At 39.9% G+C, this 18,162-nt stretch overlaps 1 protein-coding gene across 7 annotated transcripts in view; it reads left to right on the top strand.

Moving 5' to 3' along the window:
* ABCB11 (ATP binding cassette subfamily B member 11) overlaps positions 1-18,162 on the top strand; it is a 106,580-nt gene that overhangs the window by 66,225 nt on the left and 22,193 nt on the right. For 4 of the 7 annotated variants that reach the window (XM_079923947.1, XM_079923946.1, XM_079923944.1 and 1 more), the window contains 9 exons: positions 889-993; positions 1,081-1,242; positions 3,467-3,670; positions 5,166-5,407; positions 8,137-8,293; positions 9,442-9,639; positions 13,983-14,189; positions 15,509-15,655; positions 16,718-17,778. In XM_079923947.1, coding sequence (XP_079780073.1) covers positions 889-993; positions 1,081-1,242; positions 3,467-3,670; positions 5,166-5,407; positions 8,137-8,293; positions 9,442-9,639; positions 13,983-14,189; positions 15,509-15,655; positions 16,718-16,918 — 1,623 coding nt within the window. In that variant the 3' untranslated portion in view covers positions 16,919-17,778. Of the gene's footprint in view, positions 1-888; positions 994-1,080; positions 1,243-3,466; positions 3,671-5,165; positions 5,408-8,136; positions 8,294-9,441; positions 9,640-13,982; positions 14,190-15,508; positions 15,656-16,717; positions 17,779-18,162 lie in introns of those variants that run through there. The other 3 variants (XR_013828666.1, XR_013828667.1, XM_079923945.1) reach the window with 2 other exon arrangements.

Raw genomic sequence — 18,162 nt, 5'->3', positions numbered from 1 at the left:
GATGCACCTAAAATCTATTTCACTGTAGGGGGCGATGTCATTAGAATATGCAGCTATTCTTTCCATTTTCTTATTGCAACAGCGTGGGTCCCAGTCAGTTACTTGAGCATGTGCCTGTAAGTTCAGAATATACTTATGAGTATAGTTTACCACTTATTATAGACTGAAAAAAAACCCCACTCATAATTTCCATAGTTTTTTGAGGGGAATGTTTTCAGCTTCTGGTGATTTAGAAGCAACAATTTCAGCCTCTGATGGATGGAAGCTTTTCTGTCCTAAGACAATTCCAGTCAATGCCTTGATAGCTAGTTGCTTTTTTGTGTGTGTGCCAGCTGCTTTTATAATGATGCTATTATTTGTATATATATATAAGTAATCTATAAAACTAATAATAGGCGAGGTACCTGAGTATGAAAGCCATCTTTATTATTGGGGAAAGACATAGGTCATATTACTTTGAGTTTTGTCCCAGAATAATATTCTCAGATTCTCAAGTAACTTCCCCACTTCTTTCCTTCCTCCTTTCCTTCTTCTTTTCTTCCTTCCTTTCTTTTTTCCTTGCCTTATTATATAAAGAATTTGAGGCATTTCATCATATTTTTCATCTGTATCAAAGAAAAGCCAATAAAATTGCCTACATCAGGCAAAGAAACGAGACAAAAATTCTGTCAGTCATAACCACTGGGTTTCGTTCACCAGCCTTCCTTCCCCACAGAGAATTAAGTGCACATGTTCATAGTTAACTTTGGTTTAACACTAGTATGTTTAAAGTGAACTGGTTTTTAACCCAAAGCCTAAGAGAAATTTCTCTTAAACATATTTGAATTGATTCCTTTTGCTATTATTTGTTAATACTAAAGTTACTTCCTTGCTTACTGTCTTGCAAAGATTTTTTCAATTCCTGATAAAGAAGAACAAAGGTCACAGATCCATGATGTGTGCCTGTTTTTTGTAGCAATAGGCTGTGTATCTTTTTGCACTCAATTTCTGCAGGTAAGGAATTTTATTTTTCAGTAAGCGATTTAGTTATTTTCCCCCTTTTCCTGTTAAAATATCACTAAAGACTCCTTTATGTTTCAGGGATATGCTTTTGCTAAATCCGGGGAACTCCTCACAAAAAGGCTACGTAAATTGGGTTTCAGAGCAATGTTAGGGCAAGACATTGGCTGGTTTGATGACCTCAGAAATAGCCCTGGAGCACTGACAACAAGGCTTGCTACAGATGCTTCTCAAGTTCAAGGGGTAAGCCGTGGTGGAAACCAGGCACGCAGTAACCGGAGTAGACTTTCTTTCCTTTATGTATTCCAATAATCACGTAATTCCAATAACCACGTACATATTTCCTATAAAACAGGAACTCGAGGGAGGATACCCCAGAGCTACACTTTTGCCCATTTCCAAAGTTGACAAACAACAGCTAAAGCATACTGTCTCCTAGGTAATGCCCAGAATCAGTGTTATGGCATGAATCAAAATCTGTCAGAGTTTTGCATTTCCTGAGTCTAGCAATTGAGAAGAACTTTCCCTCCTTTCTCAGATCGGTTTTTTTTTTAGGCCCAGAGGCTCAGATTCCACAAGACTTAATGGCACCCCCAGAGGGTGTGTGTGTGGAAAAAAGCCTCCTTCCACAGGGGCCTGGCTTGTAAGTTAGTCTTAGGAAAAGAAGCTGTTCTAAGCAGCCCAGCTGGGAACCTGAGGGAAAGACGGGAGATGATTGCTATCTAGAATCCTGACACATTCCAAGGGCTGTCTTTTCTGACTCAGGGAGACTAAGCTGTGGTTTCTAAACCCCAGAACCTGTAGCCTTGTTCAGGAGATTTAAACATGTGTACAAGATGAGGCAACACCTTCTAAAACCAGGCATTTGGGCTAAAGGGATGAGAGTTCAGTTTGCCTCTCAACACCACTGCTCACTTTCCATGAAAATCAGAAAAAGAGGAAAAAGAAAAGTCATGGTTTGCCTGTGAGGCTCTTGGAAGAAAAAACTCACTGGATTGGTAGTGCTGTACTGTATATCTCGACTTCTACCAGTTCAACCAACAATATGAACCATGATATGGAGAATTTCAAAGCAACATGGAATCCTCTTTAGAGGAAAATCCCTGTAAATTTTTCATTTTGATCATTCTACGCTTTTTCTATTGTATAAATAGAAAATGTGTTTCCCACAGTCATTGGGTCACACCGTACATATTATTTTGTAATCTTTCTTTTTTCTCCTGAAACAATGTGATGTGAGCATATTTTGGTCCTTATATATCCTTCTACAATGAATTTTTAATGAATGCTTAATTCACCATTTTAATATATCATCATTTCTTAAAGAATTCCCCGTTTAGGTCCTCCCTCCCCACATAAGCAATTTATATCATTTTGCATCAAGCTTGTGGCATACCCTTGATTATATTTTTAGTTCTCAAAATATAATCACTGGATCAAAATGTATAATCATTTTGAAAGGTTTTAATATACATTGTCTTACTGCTTAAAGTTTTTACTAATTTTACTCTCAACATTTGAGTATTCTAGTGTCTAGTTCACCTTATTCTTGACCTTAGATTAGATAAATAAGCCATAATCTCATCTCTTCTATTTTTGTAATCTTCAATCTGCAAGGAGCTTTTATAGGTTATTCATTATCACTAGAATTAATCTCACGCTGACTGGTCTAGCTCTGATACCCATGTAATGAGATTAGTCAATACATGAGCTCCCAAGAAGGTGTGAATAAGATGTACTTTTATTAATCCAGCCTTCAAGTGCATTGTGGGGGGGCTCTTTAATGAAAAGACCCTCCCTTTTTAAAGCATAGAACTACCATATGATCAGTAATTCCACTCCTAGGTACATATCCAAAAGAGTTGAAAGCAGTGACCAAACAGATACTTATATACCCATATTCATAGCACCATTATTCATTATGGCCAAAAGGTGAAAACAACCCAAGTTTTCATCAACAGATCAATGGATAAACAAAATATGGTATATACACACAATGGAATGTTATTCGGCTTTAAAATACATGAAATCCTGATACCTGCGGTAACATGGATGGATCTTGAAAATATTATGCTTGATAAAATAAGCTAGACACAGAGGGATAAATATTGTATGATTCCACTTATATGTGGTACCTAGAATCGGCAAAGTCATAGAGATAGAAAATAGAATAGAGGTTAACAGGCGCTGGCTGGGGAGAGGGAGGAAGGGATGTTAAATTGAATGGGTATAGTTTTTGTTAGGAATGATGAAAAAGTTTTGGGAATAAATGTGGTGATAGTTCCAATTTTGAAGGTATTTGTTGCCACTGTCCTGTACATTTAGGAATGGCTAAAATGGTAAACATTGTTATGTATATTTCATCAAAATAATTTTTTAAAACCTATCTGTTTGCTACAAAATAGCTTTTTCATGATTTAGTTAGAGACTGTGTGTCTGAAATTGGTTGATCACGTTTGGTTTGCAGGCTGCCGGCTCTCAGATTGGGATGATGGTCAATTCCTTCACTAACATCACCGTGGCCATGATCATCGCCTTCTTCTTTAGCTGGAAGCTAAGCCTGGTCATAGTGTGCTTCTTCCCCTTCCTGGCTTTATCGGGAGCCATACAGACCAAAATGTTGATGGGATTTGCCACTCATGACAAGCAGGCTCTGGAGGTCGCAGGACAGGTAATCTCCCAGACCCACTTTTCAGACTGCTTATGGCTGAGTGGCTGTCAGACTGCTAAGAATGAGGGGTGCAAACAGACTTAAGGAAACTGTCAGCCTACAAACATTCATGGTTAGAAACTTCCCATTAGCCTTTTTCATATATGCCTCTGATGATATGAGATTGAGCAGGTGTGGAGAAATAGTGGGGAAAACACAGAGGGTTACATGTTCAGTTTCCTGTCAAACAGTTATTTTTTATACGTCCCAGTTAGGTGTAGTATTCTCCTTTGCAAGGGAGGATAGTTCACTTTCCTCTTTATTTGGTCTTTTCAGCTTAATGGTTTCTGCAGGTCATGCCAACCACACAGAGAGGAGTTACTATCTTTTTAATGGCACATGCTTTTAACTTTCACACTTCAGTGTCTGCCTGACTTGTGGCAAATGTCTTTCCCAAAGAGAACCATGAGATATACACAGTTTAGGTCTCGAATACACTTAGGCTTTAGCTGTGCACTTTTTTTTTTTTTTTTTTTTTTTTGCGCTACGCGGGCCTCTCACTGCTGTGGCCTCTCCCGTTGCGGAGCACAGGCTCCGGACACGCAGGCTCAGCGGCCATGGCTCACGGGCCCAGCCGCTCCGCAGCATGTGGGATCTTCCCGGACCGGGGCACGAACCCGCGTCCCCTGCATCGGCAGGCAGACTCTCAACCACTGTGCCACCAGGGAAGCCCAGCTATGCACTTTTAAGAGTATGTTCTAATTAAATCTGGTTATCAGAGGTAAATGAAGATATGGTGGCATGGACAGATATCAGGGATAAAGAATCATGCACACACACATATACACACCCTCACCTTTTAACAAATTTACTCTAAACTAGGTTTTTTCTCTTTAAAGAGGGAATGTGAACATCGCCCAAGTAGGCAGAAGCCAAAAGAATTTCGTATGCCGATAATAGGAAGTAGCCCACTTTTGTACCTTTTTTAGGATAGGACCGTAATTCAGAAACAGTGGTTATTTACCTTAGAGTAGGGATTGAAACAAATACAAATTTGTAGTATAGACTAAAAGATAAACTTCATACTCAGTTTTAATCTATCTTATATAGTATTTGGTCATAATTTTTTAAGAAATAGAATCTAATATTTTAGGTTTCTATTATTAAACAATCTTTTTCTCTCAGACACATTTAAAGATACCATTTTGAACATTTCAAATGAATTCACAAAGATAGCCTTGTGTGCCGTTTTTCCCCCTCTTCTCTCTTCCTCAACAAGTAGAGGCAACAAAGCCATGTTAGGATCAAGTAGAACTTGTATTGAACTGATAGAATGTCTCAGGGTCCAGTCAAATTGATCTCCAGCAACTTCTCTATGTTCCCAGATGATGCCCCCATCTGTGCTGTATACTGCCTTCTGTCATTTGCACCAGATCTAATCCATGTAACGGTTGAAAATGTCATGAAAGCAGTTATCTCTGCTCTTTTATTTCTAAAACTCTTTTTCATTCTTCAGATTACAAACGAAGCCCTCAGTAATATTCGCACTGTGGCTGGGATTGGAAAGGAGAGGCAGTTTATAGAAGTGTTTGAGACTGAACTGGAGAAGCCATACAAGACAGCCATCCGAAAAGCAAATGTTTACGGATTCTGCTTTGGTTTTTCCCAGTGCATTGTGTTTGTTGCTAATTCTGCTTCCTACAGATATGGAGGTTACTTAATTCCCAATGAGGGGCTCCATTTCAGCTATGTGTTCAGGTGAGGACTACCTGGCCAGAGTCATAAAAGATCAGCCCTCCAGGGAGGAATGGTCTGGTTCTATCCGTTAGCTTCTGCTGCTTAAACCATCCCAAACATGGTGTCTTAAACAGCTCAGATTAATATTTCTTACAGACTCTGTGTGCTGTCAGGGTGGTTCTTCTGGACTGGGCTGACTCAGTCAGGCTTCTGAGTGCCCTTCTTTCTCCACATGGCCTCTTAGCAGCTGAGCTTGTTTTCTTCACATTGTGCTCTCGGAGTTCCAAGTGCAACAGAAGATTGCAAGACCCAACATGCAAGCACTTGCCAACTCTGCATGCATCACATTTTCTAATATCTTCTTTGGCCAAAGAAAGTCATACGACCAAGTCCAGATTCAGAGAAAAGAGGAACGGACCCCATCTTTTGATGAGAGGATCCGATAAGTGTTTCTCCTTTACTCTCTCACATGGCTATCACATGGCACTGACACCTGATGGCTGTCCTACAGTTCAATTTATCCTGACACTATTTACCTGGAGATAGCGTTGGGTCCTCCCACAGGTTAAGGGCTCAGTCCTACAAGACTGCCCCTCCCCCAACCCTCCACACCAAAGCAAGTCCAGGTCATCACCTGTGCTTCTGACCAACAAGCTGTAGACCCAAGGTTCCCATGACCTCATCCTCAGCTTTGATTAATATGCTAGAGCGGCTCACAGAACTCAGAGGAACATGTACTTACTAGATTACCAGTTTATTACAAAAGGATACAACTCAGGAACAGCCAGATGGAAGAGATGCATAGAGTGTGGTATGTGGGAAGGGCTTGGAGTTTTCATACCCTCCCCAAGAATGCCACTCTCCTCAAATCTCCACGTGCTCACCAGCCCAGAAGCTCTCTGCACCCTGTCTTTTGGGTTTTTATGGAGACTCCATCACGTAGACCTGACTAATTAAATCATTGACCATTGTCGATTGAACTCAATCTCCAGCCTCTCCCCTCCCCTGAGGTTGGGGAAGGGACTGAAGTTCCACCCCTCTAATCGCATGGTTGGCTCTCCAGGCAACCAGGCCCCATCCTTAGGTTATCTAGAGTTTTTACCAAAGTCACTTCATTAACAAAAGACACCTCGGTCCTCTCAAAACTTGGGAAATTCCAAGGGTTTAGGAGTCTGTGCCAGGAACTGACAAAAGACCAATATAGTTTTCTTATCATAAGTCACAATATCGCAGAGGAATAAAAAAATCATATTGCAAAAGGGTGTGTACAGAGTAATAGGACAAATTAAGCATTTTCACAATCTACCATACTGGTTAATGCTGAGAAAATCTAAAGTGCTTGAATAAGATGGTTCCTAGAACTACCTTATTTGAGCTCTACTTCTTGTAAAGAAGGCACATGTCTAGCTGACTCTTCCTAGGTAGAGACAGCAAAGACTAGTCAGGGGAATTTTGTTCTTTTGTTTATAGCTGGAGTCTGCTCTTCTAATAAGTTTAGCTTTGAGTCCAGTTTCTCACATTTCCAGACACCTAAGTGTGTCAAGGTAGCAAGGGACTGGGTGCACATGCGTATGGGTGTGGCGTGATGGGGCAGGGAACCTTGAAAAATGCGGGGGAGACGGTCTGAGAAAGCCTTGGAGGGCATTAGGAAAATCAGCCCTGAAAGAAATCTCTTCTCCAGCCATGAGTTCTGTCTGCTCGCCCTCTATCTTCTTCTAGAAATATAGAAGAAATTTTTTTCTCCTGCCCCACTATGCCCACCTCAACCAGGAAAGTCTCCTTTCTAAATTTTTGCATATGTAGAGCTACTAACCCCAAATCAGAAATCACAAACTCTTGACTTGTTTAGTTTATGTAAGACTTTTGAAGAATTATTTGCCAACGTGTAAAAATTGGGACACTGCAGAAAGCTCCCAATTTCTGGCTTCTCTTTAAAAAATGAAAGATGACCTTCCATCATTTCCTATTTTATTCCGGGTGCTTGTCATAGCTTTAAGTTTTGGACTGGGCTCCTAGAGATGTCTGGCTTTGCCAGTCTGGCCTAAAACAATTTCTGCTTATGAACTGAGCAGTAAAACACACAGAGACACCCCACACCACCCCACCCACACTGAGGCAGGCCCCATGGTGCATTGCAGTGCAGGTGGACAACTTCGGGGGGCGCCCCTCGCAGCATGGTCTATAGAGCAAAAGGGCTATCTCTTATCACGTTTATCATTCATTTATTTATTCACTTATTTGCTCGTTAATTATGCACACATTGAGGCTGGGACAAGTAGAAGGATACAGGCAATTGCATCATGTTGTCTGAAGCATGAATTACATGCTTGCTTGGTACAGAATTGGTGCTTGTATCGCCAATAATTGTCTTTTACACATTAATCATAGATTCATAGAATGTTAACATTGTAAAAATGCAACCCAACCCAGTGATCTTTCAACCTCCCTCTTTTTTTTTTTTTTCCTAAGAAGTCTTTTTTCCTTAAACAAATTTTTTTAAAAATGCTGTTGTAGTTGAAGCAGGGTTTGGAGATCTGAGCCCCCTTTGTTCAATCCTCCCCTCACCCTTTCTTCTAGAACACAATTTGAAAAAGGCTAATCTCTCCAATCTCCCATTCCCAGACAAGTCTAAAGAGACCTGCTCAAGGCTGCTCGGTCCTTTCCAGGGCTAGACCCCCAAACTCCTGCCTCTTAGGCCGTGACACCAACCACACCGCGCCCTTTCTACCTGGGTGTCTGTCCAACTACAGGGTGATCTCTTCAGTTGTACTGAGTGCGACAGCTCTTGGGAGAGCCTTCTCTTATACCCCAAGTTATGCCAAAGCTAAGATCTCAGCCGCACGCTTTTTCCAACTGCTGGACCGACAACCCACAATCAAGGTGTATAGTAGTGCGGGTGAAAGATGGGTAAGTATAGAGGGGTAAGAGGGTAGTGGGGGAGGCTTGTGCTTCTGTGTGTGTGCAGAGCAGCCATTGGGGCTGGTTATTCAAGACCACTGATCTTCTAAATTCTGCAGTGTATGGGTGAACTCATATGCCCTCGGAATGGACAGACAGTAGATTTACAAACGTAAAGGAATGAAGTACCTTAGCATTAAAAGTTCTTCATAAAGCTGGAACTTGAATAAGGCAATGATATCCAGTGAATACTTGTTTTATAGTACACAGGTACTATAAAACACAGTTCCGGAATGAATGAAGCTACGTGTCTTTTGAGACCTACCCAACCACCAGGATTTCTACTGATATCCTGCTACGGAATGTAGAAAAACCAGTTTCTCCTGTCCGATAATACTGATTTAATTCATGTTTCTCTGTGTTCCACATGAGTTCATGTGGACTCCCAGAAAATTATTTTGATCTCAATGAAATATCACTTTTTCTAATTGATAGTCCCTACAGGTGTTTTTTAATCTTCCCTGCCTAATTTTTAATATCCCAGTATGTGCAAGAGAGCCAAAAACCCCTAAACCCCAGTAAAGTCAACTAAATTCAGAAATCTTTTTAAATTGGTCAAATGCCCTATTTCTCCTTCAGCTCAATAAAAGGTAAGTCTCTGTGTGGTTTATTAAATGTCTATCCATTTCTAGAGTTTACACATCAGAGAGTACAACTCAAGGTATTTCACCTTTGCAATTCAGGGCTCAAGTAACTTTCTGTGTAAGTCATTTCAAGTGTAATGCTATTATTTTAAATCTCTGGGGGAACAGAGCTGTAGGAATTTGCACAGTTACTGGCTTCTGTGATGTAATCATATCCTCTATTTTCTTCCATGCAGAATGTCAAAGAATGGGTGACAAGGAAATCCCCTTAGGTTAGAATGGGAATAAGAGATCAAATATCTTTAAATTCGATGCTCAAGCCTCCTTTTATTCTACATCTGCTGGAATAGGGACTAGAATGCCATTTCATTAAGTTGCTGTCTTTGTACTTTGCACTTCAGCAGCTTGGTGTTGAAGGTATCTTAAGCAAGGATTTAAAACTCAGGCTTATGTGCATTTTCAATAGTCTAGATTCTAGTAGAGCATATATAATTCTAATCTTCCCGTCCACAGGACAACTTCCAGGGGCAGATTGACTTTGTTGACTGTAAATTTACATATCCTTCCCGACCTGATATACAAGTTCTGAATGGCCTCTCAGTGTCTGTTGGTCCAGGGCAAACCCTGGCATTTGTTGGAAGCAGTGGATGTGGTAAAAGCACCAGTATTCAGCTGTTGGAACGTTTCTATGATCCTGACCAAGGGAAGGTGGTAAGCAATGCAGAATTCTCAATGCATTTGAGAATTTGGCTTTCTGCAGAGTATCTCCAACCCCTAAAAGTCATCTTCAAGGTTGTGTCTTGCCAGACTCATTCCAAAGCGCTTGCCTTGGACAGTATTTTCCAGTTCCAGTCATTTGCTGGTTGACCTGATTCTACCTCACAATTTCTAACATTATAGTCTTCCCAGTTCCAGATGGTCTGCTGCCCAGTTAGGCAAAGAAAACTGCAAAGCTGGAGATGAGTGTACTTAACAGAAGCATTCACTTACCTGTAAATGGGGCAGAAAGTGCAGACTAATCAGGAAACTAATGACTGGGAATGGAAAAAGTGGGGGTGATAAGAAACACAATGATAAATGAGTAAGAAAGGGAATTTAGTATGAAAAATCCGAGACAATCCTGGTTCAAGAAGCTAAAGTCTAAATAATATAAGGACCTCACATTGGTAGTCATATTCCATAAATCTTTGGTTAGGATGTTTGAAAAATTGGTGGTTTGCTTTGTTGCTTATTTTCCACAGAATTTCTTCCTCTTTTCTCTTCTTTTCTTTTTCCTTTCTATTTTTTCCAAATAATATATGCAAAGGAGCACAAAGTAAAATAAGAAAGATTTGTTAAAAAAACCAAAACAAAACCAACCCCTTATTCCACCCTTTCCACCCCCCATTCTCCATTTTCCTGCTCAAAGGCAACTATCTTTAACCACTTTATGTTTTTAGATCTCCCAATGATTACCTCAGAGTCCCTAAATAATATGCTTATGCTGCTGTTTCACGATTTAACGAATTTAGACCCTCTGTTGATTTATTCTCAAGAGATGGAAATTTAGCTTACCCTCACTTCTCCCCCTCCCTTTACCCACCTCCTCCCAATATGGTTACATTACTTTTAAAAGTTCTTTTATTTGTAAATTTAATCAATACAATTCTGTTTCTTTTCGATCACCTATAGATAACATCTCTTGAATTCTCATTTTCTAAGATGAGAATATTAGCAATTCTACCTCTATTTTCACCTCTTCCTCCCTCTTTTTACCTCTCAAGTCCTAATAACTATACTTTTATATTATCTTTTTTTCTTTAATTGGAGTATAATTGCTTTACAATGTTGTGTTAGTTTCTGCTGTTACAATGAAGTGAATCAGCTGTATGTATACATATATTCCCTCCCTCTCAGACCTCCTTCCCTCCCCCTCCCCCACCCCAACCCCCCATCTGGGTCGTCACAGAGCACCAAGCTGAGCTCCCTGTGCTATACAGCAGGTTCCCACTAGCTATCCCTTTTACACATGGTAGTGTATTTATGTCAAACCTGATCTCCCAATTTGTCCCACCCTCCCCTTCCCCCACTGTGTCCACATGTGTCTGTTCTCTACATCTATGTCTCTATTCCTGCCCTACAAATAGGTTAACTATTTTTCTAGATTCTACGTATATGCGTTGATATACGATATTTGTTTCTCTCTTTCTGCCTTACTTTACTCTGTATGACAGACTCTAGGTCCATCCACATCTCTACAAATGACCCAGTTTCATTCCTTCTTATGGCTGAGTAATATTCCATTGTCTATATGTACCACATTTAAAATATATATATAAAATGCTTACCTTTTGTTTATAACATTTATTATCTTTCACGCTTTTACTCTAGGTTGATTCTAAAAGTTGAAAATCTATTAACAACTTTTATTATGGCTAAGTAAATATTGTTCATCTCATAGTTAAGTAGTGAGGTACATTAGCATTACATTTTTCTTTCTTGATTGTTTTTCTGAAAGACTTTCTTTTTTCTTGCATTCTCTGCCTTTATAAAATCTTTAGTTTCTTCCAATGTCTCTCTCCTGATACCTATTCAGAGGAACCTGCTTCTTTCCCTTATTTCTGCCACTGCCTGGACTAATTACATCCTACACCTGCTGAACAACTGTCAGCCTATGAGTTTCCTGCAGTATCTTTTGCAGTAGATCCATTATTTCCTAGTTCCTGTATCTTCCTCTTTCTTCGGTTTTCTGTCTCATTTTGTTGGAGTGCACCTGCAAGTAGTTTTCTAAGAAATGATGCAGAGGTGTGGGTCTGACTGATTATTTAATCCTTCTTTTTTGAAAAAGGACTTTCTGATATCCCTGAATAGTATAATCTTCATTGCAATGAGGATAGATAACATGATGAGAAATGCTGAAAGAAACTTGAAAGAGGCAACTAAAGTTTCCCTTGCATAAAGCAAAACAAGAAAGCAAGCAAACAGATAGTGGTAAAATCCAGGAAGTTATGAAAATAAGGAGTAAGAGTTGATTATCTGTAGTTTATAATCACTTTTATTAATTTTAGGTAAAGAGATTTTAATTTGTTTGAAAGTATTTGGTGATTGATTAATCTAGAAAGTACGTTGCACTGGGAGTCTGATCTCTACAAAGGAGAGGATCTAGTTTCCCCAAATGTCAGATCTTTCATGTCTATCACCCAGGTAGACTGTGAACTACATGACATGCAGGGACCTGAATCCTTCATGTTTGACTTCTTCAACATTAACATGTATATTAAGTATATTTCTCTGAATGTACTCAGTGAATGTTCTGGTCACAGGTAGAAAGCAATGCCCATGAAGAAATCAGTATGATTCCTTGCATTTCATAGACACAATATATTTTGTTACATCATCGTAAAATGTTTCTACAAACATTTTTCAGTAGGAAAAATACCACCGTTAATGCAATTTTTAAAAATCCTCTTTGCTTTTAAGGAAACTAACAAACGCAAACATTCAACGTTTTCAACATTTAATTGGGTACCTGTGATGTGCCCAGCACTGCATTAGGCCCTGTGAGAAATTCTAAGGAGCATGAAGCATGTCTTATGTCTTCTAGGAGCTTACAATACTAGCATATAGACAACAATTAGCAAGCAGCTCCAGTATTTAATTGTTAAATCGTGCTTTGCAGTCTATAAGTACTATGGAAAACGCATAGAGGAAGATGAGCGAGGGCTAATTGTTGAAGAATGCCTTATATTTTTTCTAGTAGTGTTTGTTTTTTACACTGTGAAAAAATTATCTAAAACATCATATATTTACACCATTTAATATAATCTTTTTCTGAAATCATGGGGCCAAATACTTTACAGTATTACAGTATGTGAGGCATACTGTACCTTTACTATTCTAAGCCTTTTAAGTGAAAGAGCTCAAATGGTAGACATACGAGTTCCTGTAATTAACTGCCTAGATAGATCATGAGTTCCTAAAAAACAGAGATTTTTTCTTTCTTTCTTTATTATTGTTTTAACATTTTTATTGGAGTATAATTGCTTTACAATGTTGTGTTAGTTTCTGCTTCATAACAAAGTCAATCAGCTATACGTATACATATATCCCCATATCTCCTCCCTCTTGTGTCTCCCTCCCACCCTCCCTATCCCACCCCTCTAGGTGGTCACAAAGCACCGAGCTGATCTCCCTGTGCTATGCGGCTGCTTCCCACTAGCTATCTATTTCACATTTCGTAGTGTATATAAGTTCATGCCACTCTCTCACTTCATCCCAGCTTACCCTTCCCACTCCCCGTGTCCTCAAGTCCATTCTCTACGTCTGCGTCTTTATTCCTGTCCTGCCCCTAGGTTCTTCAGAACCACTTTTTTTTTTTTTTTTTTTTTAGATTCCATATATATGTGTTAGCATACGGTGTTAGTTTTTCTCTTTCTGACTTACTTCACTCTGTATGACAGACTCTAGGTCCATCCACCTCACTACAAATTATTTTTTCTTTATATAGCATACAAAAGACTGTCTAGCATGGTGCCTTTGTGGCAGGTAATTCAATATATGTTTGTTGGTTGACTAAGTGAATAAATGTACTCCTTTCTTACTGGGGTCTGTTGTCTCAATTATTCAGAGGTTAGTATCAGTGAAATCAAGGAAACAGATTTGATTCTTACATTGTCCAACAGCTTTACATAGGAAACCCCATTTCATAACCCATGGAGTCTCAAAATTGAGCAATTCTGTGTACTTGGAGAGGATGTGCTGCACCAAAGGATAAGGGGAAGTTGTTTTTTTTTTTAACTAGATACTGTCTGGAGTGCCTTTCCTGTTTGTATAATACTACCCGTAGAACTAGAATTTGGGAAACAAACAACCATGTCTGATCACAACTTTGACAGCACTTCTGACAGACACCACCTCCAGAGGTCAAAGGCAACATAATTCATTTCCAAGAATCCTTAGATTGTTGTCTGTTAAGCAAAGCAAATATCTTGCATAACACTAACTCTAGGATACAAACTTTCCTCACTGCTGGAATTCTAAAACTCAGTGCCCTGGTTGTCACCTCTATTTGGCAGATGATAGATGGGCATGACAGCAAAAATGTAAACGTCCAGTTTCTCCGCTCGAAGATTGGAATCGTTTCCCAGGAACCAGTGTTGTTTGCCTGTAGCATAGTGGACAATATCAAGTATGGAGACAACACCAAAGAAATCCCCACGGAAAAAGTCATAGAAGCCGCAAAGCAGGCTCAGCTGCATGACTTTGTCATGTCCCTTCCAGAGGTGGGTACCAAGTCAGAGTCATTCCCTATGGCAGACAGGGAGGAAGAGAGGTAGAATGACTAAAAAGTATTATGACTGTGGCTCACGGAGAAGGTCAAAGGCAACACAACTTATTTCCCAGTGCCCTGAGATCGTCTCAGTCTTTTACGCAAAATGAATGTCCTTCATCAACATAATCTTTAGTTTTGGAAAGTAGTATGTTATCCAACGCAAAGGATGCTCTATTCCTTGTTGTAAGTGAAGCAGTACCACATTGAGCATCAGCTTAGCATAACGGAAAAACGTCCTGAGATTTGGAACAGACATTGATTTGAATCCAAGCTTGGCCACTTTCTAGTGTAAAGTTACTTCTGTAACAATTACTTTTCTGAGACTCAGTCGTCTACAAAATGCAAAAAATAACAGAATGAGAGAGCACACATAATAGCCTCAGAAAGAAAGCTGCTGCTGTTACTATTATCATCATGATCATGTCATTACTTGGCAGCAACTCCTGTGCGTGGTGGGTAAGTTGCATTTGCCTCGGAGTTCCTCACTTTCCCAGAGCCAAGTTTGAATGTAGTGTGATATTGACTCTGCTTTTTTCCATCCACCAAGGGTCTTTCTTGGTGGTTGATCACTAAGAAAATTAAGACATGGAAACTGAAAAATAGTAATCGGGAGAAAATGATTTCTGTAAACATTAAATGATAAGCTGGCTAGAATAGTTAGTACAGTACCTGATGCATAGTAAATACTCTGTGAATGTAACTGTTTTTTACGTAGGCGTCAGGTAGGGATTTTCCTTCATAATTTCATCTAAAACAACAAATATGTTAACTAGTTATGAAGCTCACAGAAATTTAAATAATTTGTTCATGATCACAGAGCTGGTATGCAGCAAGAGTGAAGATTGAAAGTTAGGCTTGTGTTCCAGAATGAGGCTACCTCAACAAGGGAATGGACCAGGAGATCTCTTGAAGGCCCTTATTTGCCTAGGATCATTCTGTCTTGGAAAGATCTTCCAGACAGGAGTTGGGAAATCAGGGAATCTTAAATCAGGGAGGATCTCATACGCAAGGAGAAAGAGATCAAAAATACAAACCTAAAAGAAATGCAGAGAAAGGGATACAAAGTCCCCGTGTTTCCCAACATGAAAGGTCATAAAACGCCATATTTTTTTAATATGCCTAAATGGATTTGACATCCTTTATACAAATTATTCCCAATTACAAAAAAAAAAAATTGTTTAAATCCTCAGAGGGGTCATTGATGTGGGCTCCCTACAGCACAGGAACAATGGCTGTTTCTGGTTCTCAAACTTACCATATTTTTTCCAGAAATATGAAACTAATGTTGGGTCCCAGGGGTCTCAACTCTCTCGAGGGGAGAAACAACGCATTGCTATTGCTCGGGCCATCATACGAGATCCTAAAATCTTGCTACTAGATGAAGCTACTTCTGCCTTGGACACAGAAAGTGAAAAGGTAGGTACTGACTTTCTGAAGTCTTAGATCATTATAAATGAGTTTTTTGCTGTAATATTTGTCCTTATAAAATGGCAGTATTGTTAATTTTCTGATTCATTAATAGTAGAAATTGCCACTCCTTTGTAGCGCCCAAAGACAATAGTCTAGAGAAAGTGATTTAAAATAGGATTGCTTCAAATAAAAAAATTTTTTTCACTTTAAGAATTGTTTTTAAGATTGTTTAGGCTAGGTGACACTTTTTTCATGGGTAAATAATGAGCTTTCTTAAATAAAATAAAATAATCCAGGCCATCTGATAGGTATTTCATATTTTATAGTTCTAAAGTTCCATGGCAGAGCAGGTGGGAAGCATACAACACAAAGTTAGAGGCGGTATCTGATGTGCAGTTTGCATGAAAGGAAATGTAATTGGGCGAAACACAATTATGAAATTTACCATTTAGAATTAACTCCTTAAAAGTCAGGATTCTGTTTTGGAGAGAGCTAAAATGTCCTCAATGAGGAACAGTATCAGGAGTGACCTTTTTTTTTTTTTCCCTGCGGTACATGGGCTTCTCACTGCTGTGGCCTCTCCCGTTGCGGAGCACAGGCTCCAGACGCGCAGGCTCAGCAGCCATGGCTCACGGGCCCAACCGCTCCGCGGCATGTGGGATCTTCCCGGACCGGGGCATGAACCCGTGTCCCCTGCATCGGCAGGCGGACTCTCAACCACTGCGCCACCAGGGAAGCCCAGGAGTGACCATTTAACTGTTACCTTACATTGTTTCCTTGGTTTCATTTTAGCAAACTAGACCCTCAAGTATTGTAAAATTACTTTGTGATCTTGTAGTTTGGTTCATTCTGGCTTCACTGAAATTTTTCAGCTGTAGACTGCAATTTAAGTCACTGATGCATTGCATTCAGCAAATATTTATTTAATCCTCTCTCTCCTATCAAGCCTTTGGGTTTAACCCCTGAATATAGAGATGTTAATCAGGTGGTATGAAACAGAACTCTCGTGATGGTGGGCCAGGGAACAAGCATGCGTCTTTGCATCAACTTTCCATCTTCCCTTTGCAGACGGTGCAGGTCGCCTTGGACAAAGCCAGAGAAGGTCGGACCTGCATTGTCATTGCCCATCGTTTGTCCACCATCCGGAACTCGGATATCATTGCTGTCATGTCACAGGGGATAGTAATTGAAAAGGGGACCCATGAAGAACTGATGGCCCAGAAAGGAGCCTACTACAAACTAGTCACCACAGGAGCCCCCATCAGCTGACCTGACTTGAGAACTTCATGCACAGTTGGTGCACCAATTACAGAAGTGCTGTGGGGTTTTTTTTTGTTTGTTTTTCTTTAAGCAGAAATAGTGATATTTTACTTTTACAGACGTGGTCATACATTGGCATCCGAGCTAATTTCTAATGACTTTCAATAGTAATTTAGTTTTAAGTGTCTGTATATAGAAAATGAAAGAAACTAGGGTCAGTGGCAGTGAGAATCCAGTGTCAAGCAGCTGCTCAGCCATCACCCAGTGCTTTCTCCATGCAGGAGCCAGTCCCAGTTACTACGTGGGTATTAGCAAGACTTGGAGGAAATGAGACTTTGAATTTCTCAGGGACAGAGAACCATCCTTTGCATTTTTGAACCCTCAGTGTACACAAAGCCTGGTCGAGAACAGGCACTCGACAAATGTTTACTGAGCTGGGCCAAGATCATATGGAGAAGAACAGAAGGACTGAAGACCAACTGTATTTTTTGACTGAAGTTTTCTTGCATGTGAAAGCAGATTCATTTATGTCTAAGGATGAAGATGGGGAAAGGAGGACTTTGATACTCTGGATGCTTTCAGGCTGAAAGGGGCAGAAAAAGGCAAGTATTAGCAGGAGCTTACCAGTCAGGGATGTTGATTTATAGATTCAAGGGGTAGTATGTGGGTGGTGAAGTCCCCATTTACTGGACTAGATTCTGCTGGTGTCCCTGGAGCAGGGGGCTCTATCCCAAGCCTTGTCCCCCTCCACATTGGTTGCTGTCCTTTGTTTCTTCAAATCCCAGCATGAAATGAAAATAGTGAATTTTACCTTGTATAAGTGTTTTCTTCCTATGGCCAACAAATGAAATTCTGCCTACAAATTAAGCCTGAGCTATTGTATATTGAGGTATATTATTTGTTTCTGGTCCAGTGTTTCCTGGTAAATAACCACACAGGTGGTTTAACAGGTTAACTAGTTAGGTCAGGAGCATTGATGGTTGCAAAGTCAGGGAGGGAGAGGGTGGAGGACAGCATTCTAGTTAAGTTATGACAAATGGCAGTGACAAGTAAGTTGCAGAATAAAAATGCCATGAGAAGGAATTAAGCTTTGCAGTAAGCATGTGCTCATCTTGTAATATTGAAGAAAGAAGACCAAAATCTGTTTAAGTTTGCATTTCAAAGAGGAGGAACATAAGCTCTGTGCTGGGAGGCTGCCAGTTTCCTGGAATAGAATGTGTGGGGTGAGAAAAATGGATGATTAAGAGTTATTT

The sequence above is a fragment of the Stenella coeruleoalba genome, assembly GCF_951394435.1.
Source record: "Stenella coeruleoalba genome assembly, chromosome: 6".
Taxonomy (NCBI): Eukaryota; Metazoa; Chordata; class Mammalia; order Artiodactyla; family Delphinidae; genus Stenella; species Stenella coeruleoalba.
Note: the sequence above shows the minus strand (reverse complement) of the source record. Positions and strands in the feature narration are given on the sequence as shown.